The sequence below is a fragment of the Euleptes europaea genome, chromosome 7, assembly GCF_029931775.1.
Source record: "Euleptes europaea isolate rEulEur1 chromosome 7, rEulEur1.hap1, whole genome shotgun sequence".
Taxonomy (NCBI): domain Eukaryota; kingdom Metazoa; phylum Chordata; class Lepidosauria; order Squamata; family Sphaerodactylidae; genus Euleptes; species Euleptes europaea.
Window position 1 is genome coordinate 29,810,246 of NC_079318.1, and position 23,369 is coordinate 29,833,614.

The following is a 23,369-nucleotide window of genomic DNA, read 5'->3' on the forward strand; positions in this document are numbered from 1 at the left end:
CAAAGACTAAAAATTTTCACCCTACTATTTCCAATGATTTAATTTGTAGTTTTGCCTTTGATGTTCTATATTTAGAGAGTTGTATGTGAAAAATAAATGCAGGTATGTAATTCTCTTTAGAAACTCAAGTTTCACTTTCAATGAAATGTGCTCAAGAATTAATCTACATAACAATAATTATTCTACTACAGAAACTACTGAAATGCTGAATATAACAATTATTTATAAGCATGTGCAAATGTTAAACTATAAATTAAAATCCCGGAGAAGGAAGTATTGGCCACAGTAGCAATATAGTTTCAGTATGTAAAATACTTATTAATGTTCACATAGCACCCTGTAATAAAATGAAAGATGACTTTCTACAAAGTACACAGTAAAATGCAGACATACCTCTGGAGCCAAATACTCTGGTGTTCCACAGAATGTTTTCATGGTAGCTGCATCTGTGATCCCTTCTTTGCAAAGTCCAAAATCTGTAATTTTTATGTGTCCATCTTTATCCAACATTAGATTCTCTAACTGTATTTTACAAATACACAAAATTGGACTTTTAACATTTCTAAAAAAAGGACAACCACTGCTTTAAAAAAAACTTTTGTGGTATTTATTATTGCAATTTTGTCGCCATTTTCTGTAGTTCTGTAATTGTTATTTATGTAGTTGCATGATGGCCTGAAGACTGTATGACTTCTTTGGAAAATATCCACATTAAGTACCACAGTTCAGATAAGCAAGTCTAAATTCACCTTGGGGGAAAAAAGATTCAATAATAATCATAGATACAGGTGAATGAGAGGCTGTCCAGAAAAACTATTCCTGCTCATGTCTAACATGCAAGAGAGAGCAATGCAAGCAGTGACCTATAGGCCTGTCAAGCCCTCAGTGCTCATCAGTGGGGCCCAATGGTCAAGGGAGGGGCAGCCACAGCCAATGTGATGTACAAAAGCAGCATACCCCAGGGTAGGCCAAATGAAATCTAACCTGTCAGAGCTTATTGAAGGAGTCTCCTCCCAAAGGAGACATCAGCAAACACTTCCCTGTTAATGTGGTAATGATGGGTGAAAGTATGCACAGACTTCCATGTAGCTGCCCGGAAGACCACCTGTAAAGAAGGAAAAGCCCTGTATGCGGCAGAGGTGACTGTTCCCCTAAAAGAATGAGCCATTACCTCCACCTTGGTTCCCAACCCTCTAGCCTTATAGGCCAGAGCAGTACAATCCACCTTCCTATGGTGACACCAAAACCCTGGAACCCACAGAGAACTTTCTAAAGGAGGCAAATTGGGAATCAGACTTCCTTAGTCCTATTAATATAAAAAGCTCAATGCCCTCTTGACACACAAACTCTAAGCCCTCTTGACACCCAAGTAATGCCACTTTTGCAGATGTTTGGGATTAGGGCAAAAGGAGGGCAGAACAAACCTCCTGCAAGTTGTGCAACCAGGAACTGGCTTTGGGAATAAAGGCCAGGTCCCTCCTCAGAAACACTTTGCCACTGCGGAAGACACAAATGTCTTTATCCACAGAGAAGGCACGAAGCTCAGAGAACCTAAGGGATGATATAATTCCAACTAAAAAGTCAGTTATGAACATAAGTTCCTTCAGTGGACACACGGCCATAGGTTCAACAGGTGCCCTGGAGAGTGTCTTAAGAACTGTTTCCCATGTGGGGAAATCTATGAGCTACTGGGGGGTTCAGCAGAAACACCCCTCAGAATAAATGATGTGTGGCTGGGAAAAGAAGCCTCATCCTTACTTAGCCCCCACTACTCGTGCAATCCGCCCTGAGTCCAAGTGAGAAAGGCACACTACAAATGATGTAAATAAAATACTGCAGAAATGACTACCACCTGCTGTTTCAGAGTACTCATGCTCAATCTTTTATCTTGACCAGCTTGGAGAAACCCCAAAAGATCCTCAACCTGAACTTGAGAGGATCAACAGACTTCATCCACGAACAGAAAACTTGTCAAGTGTTATTATACACTCTACTGGTGGACCTCTTTCTTGCAGCTGCCAAGGGGTCAATGAGTAGCATTTTCCCTAAACTGCTGCCACTCAGCCTTCACACTGTCAGCTTTAGCTGAGGACCAAGAATGGACTCCTGAGAGAGAAGATCCCTACAGCTGAGGAATCACCAAGGGGGTTGAGAATATCATCAAATCAGATCTTGGAACCACACCCAGTAAGGCCAGAATGGGGCAACCAGGCCCTCTGCTTTGAGATCCATCACCCTCTGGATCCTTGTGGTGAAGGTGCACTGCAGAATAGGCATACAGTAGCTGGTCTAGCCATTGGCAGTTTAGAGCATCTATTCCCATCGCTTGAGGGAATTTGGTCCTGTAGAAAAACCTGGGGATTTGATGATTGTCTGCTGATGCAAAAAGATATAGGTACACCTTTCCAAACTTCTGGCAAATGGAAAGAAAGACTTTGGTGTTCAGCTTTCAATCTGTCTGGTCCAGTTTCTTTGACTAAACCAGTCTGCCATGACACCATCTGGAAAACTTCAATGGAGGCCAGGGTTCACCCAGTTTAAAATCTGAGTTGCCTCTGAGTTTAGGGACTTTGATTTAGTGCCCCCTTGGTGGTTGACATAGGCTTTTGCCATCATATTGTCTGTGTGAATGTTCATGTGCTTTCCTAGCAACAAGTCCTGGAAGGCAAGTAGGCCAAGACAAATTGCTCCAAGCTCCAGGTGATTGACACTCCATTTTGTTTGTGCCCAAGTCACTTCCCCTGTCAGACCTTCCCCACTGAGTGAGCCCCTGAACCTAAAGAACAGTATCTGTAGTGATCAATGTTCTGGGTGGCTCCCTCAGGAAAGATTGTTGTTGAAGCTGCTCTGGGAGGCCCACCACCTGAGATCTCAGAGAAGTTGGTTTGGACATGGAATGGACAGTCATTATGGTAGAGCAGCAAGATATGTTGTAGGAGACAGGCATGAGGCCTAGCCCAGCGAAATACATCCTGGCAGGGCACTAGCATGCTAAGAAGGCTTCCCAGAACCAGAACATTCTCTTGGGAATGATTTCTTAGACCAGTGCCCAAATCTTGAGTTTTCATTCCAAGGACAGAAGAAACATGTCCGGAGAAGTATCTAGAACACCCCTCCAGATGGAAAATACACTCACTAAGAAAGGACCAGGCAGTTTTTCTCCCAGTTTATTAAAAAGCTGTGGGCTTAAAGGAGGGCCATGGCCCATTCCAAGTCAGCCAGCCCCTGTTGGAAGGAGGGGGATCTGATGAGAATGTCATCCAGATATGGAAAGATCCATGCAGACAATCCACAGGTCCACAACTGGGAAACAAGTGCTTTTGAGAAGACTCAGGGGCCATCTTCAATCCAAAGGAAAATGCCTGGTACTGCCCCGCATCAACAAAGGGAAGACATTTCTAATGGCCTTCAAGAATCAGGATATGCAGGCAAGCTTGTGACAGGTCACTGAGGTAAAACAATGCCCTTTTTGAGCCCCCCTCACTCCAGCACGGCCTGCTGGGACTCCGCCATTCTGTCCCTGGACCACAAGGAGGTTCTCCGGGCCTCAGAATGGGAGGAGAGGGGCTAGCACCACCTGGTTCCTCGGCCTTCCAGCTGTGCTCACCTCTGTACTGCACTTGGGCTGACCGACCACTTCCTCCTTGGCCTATTTCTGGGGCCTCTCTTTTAAAGGTGATTAGCCCACCTCATCCACTATAAGCCTCCAATCCAGCCCTGATCCTTCCCCGCCCCCTTTTAGGCAGGGGGGTGAAAAAAGAAAAAACAGTGGAGAAAAGGAGGGGCTGTACTAGCCAGACAAGGCTGAAACTGGAGAGAGAAACCCCTCCCACTAAGAGTCATCAAAAAGGTTTATGACTGTCTCCTGGGAGGAGCTTCTTTCCATTGGTTGGGAGTGCCCCACCCTGGACCACTGGAGAAATACCCTTAAACATGTACAAAGCACTTTTCATTTATGCCTGTCCACAGATTATGGAATCTGGTGTCCTATGCCTTGTACCTGGGTCCCCAAGGTTGGGTAGAAAGAAAATATATGTATATGTATATAAATACTGAAAATATAATTTATTAGAAGCGCTATGTAAAGGTAAAAAATATTTAAAAATATTAAAATAGCACAATGGCATTTCCTAACTATGCCTTGTAATCAGCCGGCACATCTAGGATAGCAATGGCCTTACAGCAGCTGCACTACTGAGAAGTGGTCAAGGACGAAATGGAAGGCACTGGCTGATGGAAAAAGCCAAAACTATTGCCTGGCTGGTCTACCCAGCATACAAGAAACCAAGCCATACATATATAATCTCATTCCAAACACCCTGAAAATTGATGCCAGTCACTTATATGATGCCAGGAGGACTTTCATTCATAGGGTCGCCATGAGTCGGAAGCGACTTGACGGCACTTAACACACACACACACACACACACACACACACACACACACACTTATATCATCCTCTGATTAAAAAGCACAGCTGTATGGGACAGCACAGCGTGCATGTATTATTTATTTACTAACAAGATTTTTACCTTGCCTTTCCGGCCTCATAAGGTCAAGGCGGCTAACAAATCAAAACATACAAATCAAAATGTTACCTTAAAAGCCATTAAAACCAACACACAAATACACTATTAGACCAAGTTAAAACCAAAGTTCAAAATAGCTATAAAAGATAAAAACTTTTGAAAAATTTGAGAGAAAGGAGCTTCAGAGCAAAAGGGTTTCAGAGCAGACATATGTATACTTCATTGCAAATGAAGTATACTACCCCCTTATATAATCCAGCTAGCTGACAATGCTAGACCACTGTGATGACTGCACATGTGTATTTGATTCATGCTTCCTACTGAGCCCAAAGGTACTATTAGTTAAGCCAAAGATTAGTAGGATAAACTGGTTTGTACAAATTAATTGAAACAGAAGAGGGAAGAATCTCTCAAGAGCTAGGGGTGGTATCCTAAATGAGGGGTGTGTATTAATCACTTTGAAAACTAACAGTTTTTCTTCCAGCATACATTTTTATGGATTAGAGACCAGAATGATTGGGAATATATTACCATGGTCAAATAACAGACAGCCAATAATTAACTTGTCAGTTGATCAGCATCTAATCCCTACTAGAAAAGAACAAGCTTAGGGACCTGTGAGACACCAGGGTGTGAGTATAAATCCCATCTCTCCATAGTGGTCCCCACTTTCTCTTCCTTTCCAGGCGCTCCCCGCATTTTCCACTCACACTCTCTTTTTCCAGGCTTCCTCCCATTTCCCACTCTCTTTCCCTTTTCAGGCTCTACTTAACTCCCCCCCACAAGTTTTACACACACACTGACTCTTCAGGTCTTCTTCCACAAAACCCATCCCCCCCTGTTTCTAGGCTACCCCATATTTCCAGACTACCTAGTTTTTCCCCTCTACTTTGCCCCCCCCCCCCGCAAAAAAAACTTGGTCTTCTTTTCCCAGCTGTTGTTGTTGCTTTCATTCAACTTTCATTCAGGATTGCCTAGCCTGAGGCTCTAGTACCTTGGTTGCTTGGTAGACCCATAGTGGTGATTGTGACCTCATGAGATTTCATGAGCTCTCAGTGGGGATTCTCCATTTTGGGTAAATTTTTAAAAACTCATATTTTTCCTTTTTGTATTTTTCAGCAAACCTAAGGTGTTTTTTTTCAGACCTGTAGATAATATCCCCTATCTATTTATGGCCCCATTTTGTGGATTTCTGTGTTCGCATTCTGGGGGCATTGTCCAGAATTAGATAAATGATAACAGGGTTGCTTGCATGTAACTATTTTTCTTCAATGGTATTTCACATGTTTAAGATAAACAAGTTCAAGATCATTAGGGAACTCTTGCAAACAATTACAAGTTGTTTGACTCTTTTCAATCTGAGACATCCTTGGGTCCAATGGGTCAAAGAAATCCCCTTCTTTATCATTTAAATTTCTCAAGAATGACCACTAAAAGGGCCCCTGGAGGAGGAGGATGGAAACATGAACATATGTAGAGAATTTGAAAAGATGGTAGGATGCAGTGTAAAGCACATAGACCATGAAGAACTATATAGAATAGGGCTGTGCATATCGATATACCCAAATTGAAAATAAACCCAAAATTAGCTGTTTCAGTAATATTGAGTTCTGGCTCGACCAAATACCAAAACATGGGAATCTGCCCAAAGCCAAATAGGCAATTCCCGAAAAGCTGAATAGATATTTGGCTTTTTCGGGTTTTGGCTATTCGCCTTTGCTCAGATACATGGCTCTGTGCTTTCTCCCATATTTATATCTTTGACTGGTTTTGTTAAGGCCCCATAGTTGGGGCCCTTTTGAGGTAGAGGTCATGTAATCAGAGTCAACTTGGTCTGACCAAACTATCCATCACTATTCAGTGGAGTTATCTAGATAGTCTGGAGGCAGAAGGGTCCTTTAAAAGACAGAGCTCACCTAGTCCCATCCAGAGGGATATTCCCTCCAACTAAAAAGCCCCAGCTTCAGTAGTTGCTGACCACCAGGCTTCTGAAGCACTCCTCACCTGCACGGATGAGCAATCTCCTTCACAAAAGCTGCCTTGGTCATAACTTCAGCTGGCTCTGATATCCCCCCACCCCGCATGAAAACCTGCTCTCAAACTGAAGGTCGCCCCAAATAATGGCTTCATTTCTCTGCACCGTGACCATCTCTTGAAATCAGATTGTTCATGACTATAATGGACAGTTCACTGGATGTCATTTGCAACCAGAATAAATGTTTTCTGTGCCTTATTTTTCTTGCATTTAAGCTGTTTCCCTCAGTTTGGAAGCTAATTTGAATGGACATCACGCTATGCGCCCCAGATACAAACGGAGCCCCTAGATTGTGAGGCACCAGCCTGCCAATCAGCTCTTTCTGCCAGTTCTCAGCAGTGCTAAACTTCTGAACCTGAAAACCAATTGACAGCTCGGCTCACAAATGCCTGGAGGATGGGGTGACCCCTTTGCAGGCCCATAAAATTGGGACCCCCTGTCCCAAACTTCACCAAACTTTGATGTCCATCGAAGGAGAGTCCCTTGCAGCTATGATGCAAATTTGATGATTCTACCATCAAAAATGCCCCCAAAGGAGCTTCAGAAAAAATCTCCATAGACTATAATGGACCTGAATTTTTTCGGGAAACCCGAAAATAAAGCCAAAATACCCCTTTACCGGTATGGATATTCAGCTTATTTGGGGTTTACCGAAAAAAATTGTGCCCAATAAAACCGAACCCAAAATTTGCTGGGGTTTTTTATAATCCTAATAAAGAAGACATACATTAGTACATATGTATTTATTTACTTCATTTATACACTCTGTTTTATGAGTAACTAGCAAACCTGCAACACCAATTAACCAGCAGAACAGGAAAGACCATTCCATACTCTCTGCAGTGATGCAACAATAATATTGTGAGCGGGACTTCAAAAATAAACAATGATGTCACTAGTGTGTAGAGGAGTAAGGTTTATTTCATCATCAATCAAGAGTGGAATGGCTCTCCCTAACAAGATGTCTTCAACAGATGGCTATCCAGCCTCTGCACTGAGCAAAAGGGGTTGGACTAGAAAGCCTAAAAAGCTCCTGCCAATTCTAGGACTCATAATCAATTAGCATCACAACTGTAACTTTAATGCAACCTAAATATTGGTTCTATATATGATGCCACAGCTTGCATTCAAAGACAGGGGGAACTGGCCATTTATAAAAGGCAAACAAATCATACTCTGGCATAATCCAGTATGTGACAGGTAATCCTATTATGACCCCATAGCAGCCAGATTTTGAGAGTGCAAAATGGATTTTACTGTTTTAGGACCTAAACATTACTGAATGATACCAGAAGGCCTTGCTGACACAGCCAACCGAATTTGTACTGTTACTTGCTGCCACCACTGTGCCTATTTTTTACATGTGTGTGTGCAGTAAAATAGCTTCAACAGGCTTCTCAGTTTTGTCTGCATAAGGAATTTCTAGTCAACCAAACTTCAATTACAAGAATTCTATTCCCATACAGTGCAATGCTAAACAGTTACACCCTTCTAAGCCCATTGAAGTCAATGGGCTTAGAAGGTTGTAACTCTGTTCACTATTGCACTGGAATCCTATCATCCACAAAAGGAGAAAACTTTTCTACTGTCACCAAAAGGAGAAAGTAGAGATCTGCAGGTTGTCGTATTGGTTAAACCACCAATCCAACGTACTCCCCCATACCCCTTTCCTAAAATATTTCCACATACTTGTCCCTTGTAATTTACACTGAGCATAAGGCACAGTAAAATATATATTTTAGACGTAAGATTTTATTGGAAATTATATGTCCGGGAAGGGTTTCCTTAACCTCTTCTTAGTTACCTGGTAAGCACAGACCAAGTAGAGTGATTCTTGGGGTGCACAAACTCCACAAAACCATTTAAGATTTATTTTTTAAAAGAATTTTGCATTTACTTAGCACAGTACTGTTTATAAAAATGAAAAAATACTGATAAAGTAAAAATCTTTTTACAGAAACTGAATAAAGGATAAAATAATAAATAAATACATTTATTTCTCCATTAAATCTAAATTTATTATAAAGCTGAAAATCAGATAGGAACATAAGCTTCGGGTTACTGGAATTTAGCTACCCTCCCCCCCGCCATGATTATGAGACATAATCATGAGATAAGCTTCCACCTTCCATTCAGCAGCCCTGCATGGCATCATTTTTTTCTCCAACTTTTTTTTCTTTTTCTTTCACAAAAATGGGATCCCTCCTTTTTTAATCCCCTTCAAACCTCATCCCTCTACCTGGTGGAATTTTCCATGCAGTTCTAATATTTTATGTGCCTGATATTGTGGATGTGACATTTCCTACATTTCAAGAACCACCCCCCCCCAAAAAAAACCTGCATTTCATGCAAGCTGTTTGTGATGTGAGGTTAGGGTTGCCAGGTCTCCCACTATGGCAGAAGACTTCTCACCAGCAATCCCATCTGCTGGCTGCTGTTCTGTCAGCCAGTGGTTGAAAAATAAATTTAAAAATCGCAGTTGGCACGACTGTGTTAGATCACTTCCTGGAAAACCCAGAAGAGACATCACTGCACTCAAGGAATTACAGGAAACTCTATGGTTTTATTATAGAGTTTCCAAAAGCAGAGTGATGCAGCTGCACTGCCGGAACCCCCTCATCCCTGCCCCCGCCCCGGACTCCTACTGGTTGCCAGCCTATGTGAGGTCCCTTTCACCATAATATGTGTTGATGTTACTAGCGTACACTGTCTGGCATTTTGGAGAGGTGAAATACAAAATGAATGCATGAGTGAATGAATAGGTAGCAGACAATCACTATCACTGTTGTTAGAAAAGTTCTGTTTAGGGCTATCACTGAAATTCAGGTCAAACCAAATTTAAGTAATTGCTTGGGTTCTGTCTGGCAAATCCCAACCAATATGGAACCTGGACTTTTATAAGCATCCGTCAGCAAGTCCTGTGGGCTACTAAAGGCCTCAAAGGACATGTGTGAAGTTTTCTAAGCATCTCATGGATTGATGAAATTATTAATTGGCAGTGCTACATGACCTACTCAAGGCTTCTCTATATTTAAAATGAAGCCCAATAGCACTCCAGAATGGCTGTTACAGAATTCATCACATGGTAGATCAGGAAATTTCAGCAGATTTTGGATATGCAAACACATGTCAAGCACACCATTTCCAGAGTAGAATCTAGAGGTTCTGCCACTCTGGGTTTCTCTTCTCTGAGATTTTGAAAAGCTGTGTCTAATAAAGAGTCATACAATTTATTTTTTCTATGTGCAAGGACAATGCCACAGAGGGCCTACAGTGGACATATTTAAGTGGATTATAACTGGTATTCCTAAAGACCATGGCTTTTCTGGCATTAAAAATTGCACTTGCGCATATTCAAATACATACAATTTTTGTGTACAGGAAGTTAGCTCTGTTGCTAATGTATTCAAAACTGGCTGATACACCGATACACCGACTATAGGCAGAATTTGGTGATCCATGTAGATACTGCAGGAACACTGGAGTTTTGTCATTATGCAGATATTTCCTTTTCCTCCAGTTGATATACCCAGACCTGGACAATCTATGGGGAAATTAACATGCACATGTATCTGTGTGTATCTTGTTATACCGCTCACTCTAACCATCTTTTTGAAACTCTGGCATAGTCAAAGACTTCACATTTGAGGTACCACCTGAATAACCTTTGACTAGCCCCAGACAGAGATCGCAAATATGCTTCTATCAGCACTATTATGCATCCACATGTGCATAAAGTTTAGTTAAGGAAACAGCTGGGCAACTGATTCCAATGCAGTAGATTGTGCTTCTGCTATGCAGAAAAAAATGTTTTGAAAAGATCACCAGATTTTCATTTAGATTCCATGTAGACAATTTGTTTAAATGTCAACATAAGATCTCCTTTCCACATAAACTTCCTTCATGGACACCTGCATTGTACATCAACATTGTGTCTCATACTTTCCAACTTTGTCAAGACTTGTTATAATGCTTTGTCGACAGTAAAATGGCAAATGGGGGCCTGCAAGACTCACATGGGGGATCCCATTCCCTCCCCACTTGCTTGCTGGGTCTGACACAGCTCATGGGGTCCACTGCTGCCGTCAGGCCTGGAGTGACTCCAAGCCTCCATGGCTGCTGCTGGGCCCAGAATGGCTCCTGGACTCTGCCACAGCCACTACCAAGCCTGGAGCAACTCCCAGACTCTGCTGTAGCCACTGCCAAGTCTGAAGCAGCTCCCAGGCTCACCCCTGGCTGGAATGGCTCCAGGCCTTCATGGCTACCACTACTGGGCCTCCCAGTCTCCACTGCAACCGCCACCAGGCACAGAGCAGCTCCCCGACTCTGATAGCAATCACGCAGGAGGTAGACGCATTCTCTGTGCTTGCGCAGACAATGCCATTTTATTTGGCTGGATTAAACCCCTCAATGTATTTTGTAATTGTTTTCAGATTTGCAGAAGTATTTGCTTTCTTTCTCTGTGTCCCCAGTCTGCGGATTTAGATATCCACAGATGGGGCCACCTTTCACTATTAGAATATATGATATAGCTAATCTGCTCCAATGTTAGAAAAGATGAGCAGATATACTCTGCTATGATATTCTAAACTATCATCAGTTTCTTAGCTGGATGTTAATAAGAAATATGCTAGCAGTTACCTTATTTAACCCCAGCATCACCTGAATACTATCTGTCAGAAGATGTAAGAGTGTCTATTTACTGATGAATCATCTTGTTCCCCACATATTATAAAATTAAACACTGAAAATATTTTAATCACTAGGCTGGAATTCTAACAGAAAACTCTACTAGACAATAAGAAAAAGATGTTCATTGTTCTGAACATAGACAGTAAGATTCTTTCTGAAATATATTGCGATGCTTCCTGTATGTACATCAGTGAAAATGAAAACTTAAAGCTTTCCTTTCAGTATCTAAGACTGTATGATACGCTTAAAGAAAACAATTGAAGTCTCCTAACATTAAATAATGCTATTTTAATTCTTCCATGATATTCTTGGCTGTATTATGAATTGTACAAAGGAATAAACCAAGATCTGCCAATTAAGGAGATTACAGATGCTGTTGTCCTTGCCAATCTATGAATAAAGATTCTTGTGAAGCTTTGCCAACTAAGCTCCAATACTCAGCAATATTTGGAAAGGAATATTAGTATAGAAGAATGGCAAAACTCACGAAGAAATTCCATGGCAATATCTGAATACCCTGATTAAATGCCAGATTTCCACAAGGATTACTTTCTCTCACCCCAAAACCCATCTAATTTTGGCAGCACCAATTGGGCCTTGTTAGGACTGGAACAAGTCTGTAGTATCCCACCTAGTCAGAGCCTCTCATGGGGATAGCTCTCCACCATGATAGGATGGGAAGCCCATACTGGGCCACCACATACCCAGTGCCTCCCATTAAAAATGCCCCAATGCTAACCAGCAAGAAGGGGAGAGGATATAACTCCCAGCCTACCAGGGAGAGTCCTCAGAGAGAGCTGGATGAGGCTAAGGGTGAAACAGAACCCCTTCCCCCCTCTGCACATTCTGATGACAGCAGAAGTCCTTGCAAAGAGAAGTGTTGAAGGGAGTTCTTGCCCAGGCCCAGATCCAGAGGCTCCTTGGACTCACACTGGGATAGGAGAAATAATAGCCCCTTTGATATCTGACCTACCCTATCTATTTATGCAAATCTCCTACCATTTCCCCCAAAATTCTGCTTGAGCCAAGATCAATGGCAATCCTATACACATGTTCCTTTTTTTTAAACTGTGAAGTCACAGTTGACTTATGGTGGCCCCATAGAGTTTTCAAGGCCAGAGATGTTCAGAGATGGTTTGCCATTGCCTGCCTCTGAGTCACTACCCTGGTATTTCTTGGAGATCTCCCATACAAATACTAGCCAGGGTCAGGGCTGAGATAGTTTGACTGGCCCATAGTCACCCAGCAAGCTTTCATGGTGTGGGTTTTGAACCTGGGCTTCCCAGGTCCTAGACCAACACCTTAACCGGTACACAGTGCTGGCTCTCAGTTCCTAATATAGGCTATGTAAACTCTTCTCATATTATCAGATGATATCTGGTAGTAAATCCCCTCAGCAATCTTGTTCTCTGTGTGTGTAAACAGTACAAGCAGGCTTGTACTATATCAAGACTCTTTCAACTCTTTTAAGATACCAAACATTTGAGTCGTGACTCTGATCGTTCTTCCTTCTCATGGATTTGATACAACAGGGACTGTAAAAATACTTTTGCTATCAGGAATATTTTATTGTTCTCAATATCAGAACAAAAAATAGCAGCCTGTAGGTTTCTGGATGGTACCAGGGTGGGGTTGAGAGTGTAAACCTAAGCAGAGTTACACCCTTTCAAGCCTATTGACTTCAATGGACTACAGGGGTGTAACTCTCTTTAGGGTTGGATTGTAAATAGGAGAAATGGTGCAGAGGAAAAAGGTTAATGCCTTCTTTCCCAGTACCACAGTACCAATCAAATTCAGGAGATATAATCATGGATCTCCAACGTCTTCTCTCATTTGGCCCTCAGAGACCAGAGCTGACTTCTGATAGAACTAAAATATATCCCTAAACTGAACTTCAAGGGTCCATCTACAGAGCATGACTTCATTGCCTCCCACTTCCCACTAAACTACAAAATGCCACAGAAACAACATGAAGGGGGAATCAAAGTTCTGCTATGGGAGGGGGAAATCAGCAAAAGTCAACCCTTTCCTTGCGCAAGCAGTAGTTCTCTAATGTATGGGTGTCCAACATAAGGCTCGGGGGCTGTATCCGGCCCCTTTAGGGCTCTTAACCAGCTCATGAGACAGCCAAAGCAGCTGCCTCCCCCAGTCCTGAGGTGTCAATGATCAAAAATAAATGAAAATATTGTAAGAGTGTTAAGCATGTTTATATTTTAAGTAAAAAAATTAAGTAAAAAATAATAGCATTAATTGGCTTTGCCTGTGGTCTTCTATAAAGTTTTATCTTCGGTACCTGGCGTTAAATTTTATAGTACATGTGGCCTGGCCAGACCAAGTGACATTTATGTAATATCCAGCCCTCGTAACATGAGTTCGAAATCCCTGCTCTAATGGATCCAACTCCCTAGCTACTAAGGTCTAGCTACCGCTATCAACAGAGGAAGAGAGGTAAACTTTCTTCTGGACTGTACCATTTGAGGAGAGATTTGAGGTGACAGAATCCTCCTGCATACTAAAAAGGAAATCCCTACATATGAAAAAGTATCAGAAAGGATTATAGCTTAGCTTACTTCCTAATATTCTGTGTGACGTAACTTTTTAATTTGGAGAATCCCTCCATGTGAACCCCCACCTGCATTCTGACGTAATATGGACTGCCAAAAAACAAAGAACGTTTACCTCCTCACGTATAGCCATCATACCACGTGCTATCACAGTAAACCAGTAGTTCTTGATTGTCTTTAGCCTCAAAATGTATTTATTGTATTTGTCTGATTTCAACCACCTTTATACAAACATATTCAAGGCAGTTTACAATAAAATTAAATCAAAAATCACAATTTTAAATGTCAAAACAGTCACATTTAATATATATCCCCCTGAATCTGTAGAAGCACATTTCTTGAAATCATCGATTCAAATCATTCAATTGAAATCAGATTAACAGCTACGAGCTAAACCAATTACACCAGCAGAGTTAAAACCCATTTCAGACCAGAAAAGCCATAAATAAAACCTATTTTAGTTTTCTTAATGGTGACAAGTGACCCAGCCAGAACGATCTGATAGCATTGGAGAGGTCACAGGAAAAGCTCTGCCTCTAACAGACGTGGCATCTTCCTGTGAATGAATTCAGAGTATGGCATCATAAGCTACTCTTACAGAGTGAGAACGAAAACATACTGGTGAGACACTTCCTTTACTTAGCAGCTCAGACTACTAAGGTTTTTAGAAGTGAAAACCAGCCCCTTGAATTAGGCTGGAAAAGATTTTGCAATCAATGTACTTGTTGGGGGTGTCAGATTAGGATCCAAAAGACCCGGGCTTGGAATCCACACTCCGCCACGGAAGCTTGCTGAGTGACCTTGAGCCAGTAACTCTCTTAACCTACCTCATAAAAGGGTTGTTGAGAGGATCAAATGGAGGAGAGGAGAATGGTGTAAGACACTTGGGGAGAAAGGTGGGGTACAAATGAAGTAAATAAATAAATAAAATTGCTGTGCAGGTGTTACATACTTCCTCTTGCTCATACCTGTCAGCAGACAGGCAGCAGCATACTGGACTAATTGATGTCTCTGAACTGTCTTTAAGAGAAACCCCATGCAGAGTGCATTAGAATGGTCTAATCTGGAAGTGCCCAAGACATACTTGAGGGTGGCCAGATTTCTCTGTTCCAGTAGTGGATGAAGCTGGCATATCAGTGAGAAATAAAAAAGGTACCTCTTGTCTATAAATACCACCTGATTCAGAAGCAGAGCTTAAGCTGAACAGTACAGTAGCACCTTAAAGACTACCAAAATTTATCTCGGCATGAGCTTTCATGAGTCAGAGCTCACTTCTTCAGATGCATAAAGTGTACACCCATCAAGTTTGGTAAAATGACCCAGCAGAACATTAACAAGAGAAGCTGGTGTAAAACCAGATGCAATCCAACAGAAATCAGTTCACCCAGAGCAGATGTAAGACACTCCCAGCCAACAACAGCAGAGTAAAATAAACATCAAATCTAGTGCATCAAATCTAGTGCAGGATGAATGAGACAGTGGAAAAAATTAACAGCTGGAAGGGTGTGATTACTAGCACCTATAGTGAGTTGGGAATCCAAGGGGGCCTTTTAAAGTCCCTTTTGATTGAATTCTAATTTAGCATTTTTGCATTGGATTCTACCTGTTCTTTTGAAAGAGAACAATTACCTTTAAATCAGTCCCAGAGTGTCCTGGAAGGTTAAAGTTTTCCCTCACTGGTTTCTGAACACTGAGATTTTTAATGTCAGATTAGTATTCTGTACAAAAGAGTGGATACTGAAATGTAATTCAGAAACAATGGACTCCACCTTTCTTACACTGAGACAAAACCCACCTCTCTGTAGACTCTCTTAAAGGTTCTGTCACTGCTTGCAGAGTTCTGTACCTTATGCTGTACCCCAAAATGAATTTGCTAACGTATTGACAAAAATACTGATTTTCTTGAATAGCATTACACCTAAAACTGCCTTACACCTAAAACTGTCTTACACCTAAAACTGCCTTTTTCTAGTATGAATCACTGCTGTGTGACTCCTGAATAGAAAGGCTGAACAGAGTAGGATAACATGGTCCTGAATCAAATAATTACAATGTAAAGCAAATACTGCCCTCTTGCCATTAAGAATATACAACTCTAACTTCGTATTTTCACTCCTCTCAGTTTACATCATTTAATGATGTAATTAATCCTAATGTATTAATCCTAATATTTTTGTTCTGTACTTTCAGATTTTTTAATGAAGAAAGTATTATTGCAATTTGCGAATCTCCTTTTATTGGTGCTTTTTCCAGAAACAAATGGCTGGGTTCAGAGGTCGCTGTATGAAACTGAATGTTCAGTATTTTACTGGGCTTCAACAGCATACTTTCTATTCCTTCTCTACTCTTCTCAAAACAGTGTAACTTTGTAATTACTTTGTATTTGTCCCAATAGTCTTTCAAAACCAAAATTTGATTACTTCTTTTTTTTTACCTTGAGATCACGATACACAATCTTCCCAGAATGCAGATAGTCCAGAGCAGAAACAATTTCTGCACCATAGAAGCGTGTGCGATCCTCAGAGAACACCCGCTCTCTCGACAAATGGAAAAACAGCTGCAGGGTAAACAGCAGGGACAGGATTGCAATAATTACTGATTTAGTGGGGGAAATTAACACAAACATAAAACACCTCTCATCACCATATTGTGATGATAGATAGTGTACTCTCAGTGGACACTCAGCACTCTTAGACAGCAGCTGGCTTATCTTTTCCAGGTTTCCAAGGGGGAAAAACGAGCTGTTAAATCAGCGTTTTAATCAATATACCAATCTTGTTTAAGGCATTCTGCTTGCTACCCATTTAACCTTCAGTTACCATAGGAAAAAAGTGCACCATCATCATTCCATACTTTTTGCCTCCATTTCTTCCTTTAGTTTTCGTTTTTTTTTTAATTTAGCAATAAAACTACTAGATTTAGCTATTGTGTGTCCACAACTATGCTTGTAACTATAGGTGTGGGGAACTACTTTACTTCTAATTTTTAGACCAGCTTGTTTCTAGAATAAAGTGTTAAAGGTTCCATTTGGATATGAAGAAAAGGTCTTTCACATGAAGAGTGCGGCACTGTGTAAAAAGCCAACATAGAGAAAAATACAGTGTATTCCTGGCTAGCAATAGGTACGGAGTTTTTCCTCCATCTTTCTATCAGACTACGTTAAAAGCAACCTGGTTTATAAATAAAGGATTGCATGCAATTACTTTCTCCACCTGAACTTCCCTTATGATCCTTTGTACATGCATCTTTTGACTGATATCAAGAATTAGTTATGTCACTACCCAGACATCAACCCATGGACCACTGGAGCAATATAACACAACCCGCCAAGTCCAGATTTATGCCTCTTTGTACAAATAATTCATCTGAAATAGGTATATGCTATTATTAAAAGTTATCAAAATAGCATCACCTTCTATGATGATTGAATTTTTAATCATATATAGTTAAGAGTCCTGCTGGATCAGACCAGTGGTCCATCCAGTCGAGAATTCTGTCTCACACAATAGCCAACCAGTTTCTCTGGCGTGCCAACAATACGGCATAAAGGCCAAGGCTTTCCCTTGATGCTGCCTCCTGGCACTGGTATTCAGAGGTTTTCTGCCTCTGAATGTGGAGGTTCCCAAATAAAATAATAAATAACCTCTAATAATTAAGAAACATTAGTTAGCCATTTTATTACCATCTTAACCTCAAAATTTCAGACCAAATAATTACCATGAAAGCATTTTAGCGACATGTTTTTACTGCAGTACAGTTTTGTATACAAACTTAGAATTTTGTCAAAAACTAAACAGACTGCTTTATAAGACTTATTTATGCACAATAAGGGCTATTAACATCAACTATCATTTTCATATATACTTTTCAGTATTAAACTTATATTGGCTTTTACTTGATATAATGTTAGCAAGCTGGCTCATAAGTGCTATGTTGCTGTAACAGTTCTGATTTCCCTATGATCTATGATGGCATTCTGCTTGCCATAACACTATCACATGAAGTTAATCTTTCAGCTAAAATCTTCAAGATGATGCAAACCAGTCCAAAACCTGTGTAGTGTTACATTTGTGTCAGCCAAAAATGACAGCAAAACAGTGTGACAGAATTAAGGAAAATAAAAAGTTAAATACAATAAAACGAGTGAAATTAACCAAAATAATATTTTTCATTTCCAGTTGCAGCTTTTAGTAGCAAATATTTGGAGACCTGCAATGTAATATAAAGCAGTTACACTCTTCTAAGCCTAGTGACTTCTATTGACTTAAAAGGGTGTTGCTGTAAGACTGCATTGTTCACCAACAAGGTAAAGGGCTAGATCAAAAAAAGAGAGCTCTGTTGTAACTATTTTTGCCACTCAATGAGAACTGAAAATTAAAATGAGAAAAAATTTACAGAAACTAAACACTATCTCATATGCATACCAGTGGGTGCACGCAGTCATGAGGCAGCAAGCAAAGCTTTCAACAGGCAAAACCTTGATGGGAGGGGAAGAGGGCTGGCAGTAAAAGATTTCTAAATAAGGAGGACCGCACATGGGTAAGGAGGATGTGTCAGGGAAGTGGATTGGACCCTGTATTTGTAACAAGTGTTATCGTCTTTTAATTGGATTAAAGTTCTTATGGCTTTCATTTAAACAAAAGGATACCCAGGACCAAACTATACTTGAAATTGGACTTCTAATTAGGACATAAGAGATGTAATTTGGCCTGAAGAAGCAGCCAGGGGGAGGGAGCATTGTTTAGCTGGAGCTGCAGTGCTTTGGAACAGATGAGTTAACTGAAACTACGCCTAAGTGTGGGTGAATGGAATGAATGCATATTCTTTTGCTGTTTATTCGCACCTCCACTTTCCTCCTCCCCGTGCTATCTCCCTTGTATTAAATTTTAAACGGTAACCTCCTCAAGTCCCCTGCCTTTTTTCTTCTGTAAAGCACAATGCACATTGATGGCACTATATAAACAACAGCCATAACTGTTCAATGGAAATCCTTCCCCCTAGGTTTCTTTGCCCTGATAGGGAAAAAGACAGGTACTTGTCTTTTTAATCGGGAAAACAGAGAAGAACAGTTTAATCTCCCTTTCCCTAGCACTTCAGCATCCATGTGGCACTCCCCTGGTAGCTGCTTTCTAGGGACAAAGTACATACGTGGAGTTCTGCTTACAAAACTCCAGCATCACATGTGGTTTGGCCCTGAATGAGGAAAAATACAGCCCTATAACGATAATATAATGAGCCCCTTGGGGCAGAGTGGTAAGCTGCAGTACTGCAGTCCAAGCTCCGCTCACGACCTGAGTTCGATCCCAACGGAAGTTGGTTTCAGGTAGCCGGCTCAAGGTTGACTCAGCCTTCCATCCTTCCAAGGTTGGTAAAATGAGTACCCAGCTTGCTGGGGGTAAAGGGAAGATGACTGGGGAAGGCACTGGCAAACCACCCCGTAAAAACTAAGTCTGCATAGGAAACATCGGGATGTGACGTCACCCCATGGGTGAGAAATGACCCGGTGCTTGCACAGGCGACCTTTACTTTACCTTTTATAATGATAATATAATATTGGGAGAGGGGGGTTAAGACAGCAATAGTGCCACTGATTTCTCATTGTCAGACTTACCTCTCCTCCATTGACATACTCCATTACAAAGCACAAACGGTCCTTGGTCTGGAAGGAATATTTCAAAGACTAAACAAACAAACAAAAAACTACAGTTATGGTATAATACATTCTTCATTAATGAGAGCACCAAAATTTATATTTGCGTATTTAGTTCATTAAGCTGCATAAAAAAATTCTTATCATGGCAAAGTAAAGAATGCTCAGTTATAAAGAAAATAACTCAACCAGTGTGCAAACCAACATGGTATTTTAGCATGTGCATAGTATGCAAGCAAGTGCCCTGACCAGGATGGCCCAGGCTAGCCCAATCTTGTCAGATCTTGGAAGTTAAGCAGGATCAGCCCTGGTTAGTATTTGGATGGGAAACCACCAAGGAAGTCCAGGGTCTCTACACAGAGAAAGGCAATGGAAACCCACCTCTGTTAGTCTCTTGCCTTGAAAACCCTGCAGGGTCCCCATAAATCAGCTGCGACTTGACAGCACTTTACACACACACACACACACACACACACACACACACACACACACAGTATGCTAGCACACTGAATGTCCAAAATGTGGTGATAGTTGACAATCACATGTGATCCTAGAGATCCTAGAGAAATTGTTTACATGTCTGAAAGTCATTTTTCAGTTAATGCTAAAAATCATATAAATGTGATCGTTATCACTCATTGCTGCATGTGCAAGATGTGTGACGACACATATTTATTTTCAGACATTTACAGAATTAATTTTAACAGAATTTGCAGAATTAATTTCTAGTGTTCACATGTGAATGTCTAAACTCTTTAATATTTGGACTTCCCATCATATATATACTTTTTCAGAATAATGGCTTGGATCCACCAAATGTTTCTGCCTGTGGAGCGTGACATTCTTGCCTCTCTTCTTTTGTTGCAGCTCAAGATGCTGCTCTAGGAGCCAAAGAGTCAACATGAACAGTTTTGAAATCAATCACAAACTACCTTCTGATATGGAGTAAGATAAGAACTGAGTTGGGTGGGGAGGGGAAGATGCATCATACCAACAACAGTTCAAAAGATAAACGGTAGCGCTAAAGTGTCATACTTGAGAGAGAAAAATTACAAAGAACTTAATTTATCAAATCTTTAAGACGTTTTATAGAACTGACCCCCACCCCCGAAACACACACACACACACACACACACACAAAAGTGTTAGTGGTAAATTCTAAATTACGTTCCACAATGTAATTTGTCGTTACTTGCATCTGGTGCAGTATTGAAGTCTCATAACAAACAGCAGCGACCAAAACATGTCAACAATGAGAGAGCCGTTACAGTTTCTACCTCCTTCTTAAATAAACCTGTCACATTTTATGAAGCTGATAAGAGCTGAAGTCCTCCATCTGTTTAGTCCAACACCATCATGTGAACATTAACACTGGTAATTGGCAAGTCTTCAGAATCTAGCTTCTGGTGCAAATATCTTAGGACCAAAAATGCCCTGGATTCTGGCAAGGATTGAGTCTTGAGTCTACCACAGAAACTGACAATGGCAAAGCAAATCAGCATGCCCTAGATCACTTTCATGCTCTTTTTTCCAAAGAGCGCAATGAAGAATATATTTTCTGTTTAAGTGGTTAGAATGGCTAGAATAGGGCATGGGATGGAGCATATCAATATATCTAATTCTCATTGTGGCCAAATCTGTGGATACTTAAATCTGGAGATTGGAGACATGAACTGACAAGACAGATCTTTCTACAAGCTTTAGAAAAGCCCAAGGTTTGCAGAAAAGTCTGGAATCTTTAAAAACACACACACACTAGGGGGTAAGCCCCTCCCCAATAACAGAAGCAGTGGCTGTAGCTTTAGGAAACAGACTCCCTCTATGGCTGATATTAAGCAAGAAGCCTTGGTTTCTGCAAGTAAAAGGCATAGGGTGGGGTCAGGGCCCTTTCCAGGGCTGTTTTGGCCTTTGAGAGATTGCTCATTGGTGCCAGGCCCACCTGCAACCACTGGACAACTTGCTACCATGCAACTTGCATGACTCACCCAGGACTGCTGCTGTTTGCTACTGTTCAACAGCAGCCCCCTACCAAGCCAGAGTTGTGTAGTAGTTAAGAGTTTTAGACTAGGATCTGAGAAACCCAGGTTCAAATCACCACTCTGTTGTGAAAGGTTGATGGGTGAGCTTTGGCCAGCTACCCATTCTCAGCATAATCTACCTCACAGGGTTCCTGTGGATAAAATGAAGGAGGGGAGAATTATGTAAGATGCTTTGAGTCCCTATTACGGAGCAAGGTGGGGTATAAATGAAGTACATAAATAATAAATATAGCTGAAGACTGGGGGCAAATAAAATGTGAAACAGGAAATATTGTGGCAGGGGAAAATGAGATGGCCCCTGCAAGGACTTGCAGGTCCCTCACTTGATATCATCTGTTACTTATGCAGAGAACTTATACAGAGTGTACAGTATCTTTTTGGCAGATGAATGACTGGTAATTCACTAGAAGTGATATCATTCTTAGCAGATATACCCACTGTAAATTGGGTTCCCATTTTTACGAATACTAGAAGTGAATACAATCAAGATAATTCACACTATGGTACTCCCCATTACTATGAATGGATGGGAAAACTGGACAGGAAGAAAATTGATTAATCTGAAATGTAGTGATGGGGGAGAAGTTTACAAATCAGCCACAGTCCTTCCACCTAAAAGATCAGGGAAGGACTGTGGCTGAATCATGAACAACAGTTTGCCTGTTTAGAGGAGAGTTTTATGGATAACATGGTCCACCAAAAAAAGACAAATAAGTGGGTTCTAGATCAAATCAAGCCTGAATTCTCCCTAGAATTTAAAATGACCAAACTGAGGGTATTGTATTTTGGTCATATGAAGAGAAGACAAGACTCACTGGAAAAGACAATAATGCCTAAAGTTGAAGGCAGCAGGAAAAGAGGAAGACCCAACATGAGATGGATTGACTCAATAAAGGAAGCCATAGCTTCAGTTTCTAAGACCTGAACAAGGCTGTCAATAATAGGACATTTTGGAGGTCATTAACTTATACAGTCATCATAAGTTGGAAGTGACTTGATGGCACATAGCATACACACAGAAGTGAAATTGAGAAGGCATTTATTTAAACCCCACACTCAACAGTATGTCCTGAGACAGCTCCTGATCAACAAAACAATGACAAATCACATAAAATCAATAAAGAGAACCAGAGACCAGCAATCAAACGACAGATCAGACAAACAATAACCAAATAATGTTTTTGCCTGCCATATAAAGCTTAACAAGTTTGATACCAGGCAAATTTATGTGAAGGGATTTCCTTAAGAGACAATACAGAATGCCCTGTTTTGGTGCTCACCTCCAAAGGTGAGGGCAAACAGAGCTGGGCTGCAGAAGCAGATCGTAACTGATGAGAAGGCTCGAATTCGTAATCTGCCTTGAGTCTCAACAAAAAGGCAGACTATAAATGAAGTAGATAAATGGTTGTTATCTAAGCTTCTGCCAAGCATTAGCCACTTCTTCTATGGAGCCAGGTTGTTGCACCTTCCATTCTTTCAGTTCCAGCTGTTAAACACTGAACTGCTTGCCACAGCTGTCATTGTGTAAAACATTTTAAATTTCTGCTATTGCACCATTTCTCTATACACCACGGATGCAATAACATTGTCCAATAAAGTCGCACTAATATGCTCAAACTGAAAAAAATGGATGGAGGTATATTTCCATGGACAACAGTAAACAGAAGAGGAAGCAGATTAATTATTGTAAAGAGCTCCCCTCTGAAAGCACATACATGGGCAGCACGATCCTGAGGGCTTGCTGCAGCAGTGGTGGCCAGCCGCCAGTGTGATAGCAGCACTGATCCGATCCCTACGGACAGTCCACAGGTGAAAAGAAATGTGCCTCTACACACAACATAAGAAGCACTCTGGAGTCTA

The 23,369-nt window shown here is 41.1% G+C and overlaps 1 protein-coding gene across 4 annotated transcripts in view; it reads right to left on the reverse strand.

Moving 5' to 3' along the window:
• AKT3 (AKT serine/threonine kinase 3) overlaps window positions 1-23,369 on the reverse strand; it is a 156,903-nt gene that overhangs the window by 31,214 nt on the left and 102,320 nt on the right. For 2 of the 4 annotated variants that reach the window (XR_008933403.1, XM_056852356.1), the window contains exons 7-9: window positions 19,432-19,500; window positions 16,255-16,377; window positions 394-522 (exon numbers count right to left, since the gene is read on the reverse strand). Coding sequence is in view for 3 of the 4 variants with exons in the window: in XM_056852356.1 (XP_056708334.1) it covers window positions 394-522; window positions 16,255-16,377; window positions 19,432-19,500 (321 nt within the window). In the remaining variant the exon portion in view is untranslated. The remainder of the gene's footprint in view (window positions 1-393; window positions 523-16,254; window positions 16,378-19,431; window positions 19,501-23,369) is intronic. The other 2 variants (XM_056852357.1, XM_056852358.1) reach the window with 2 other exon arrangements.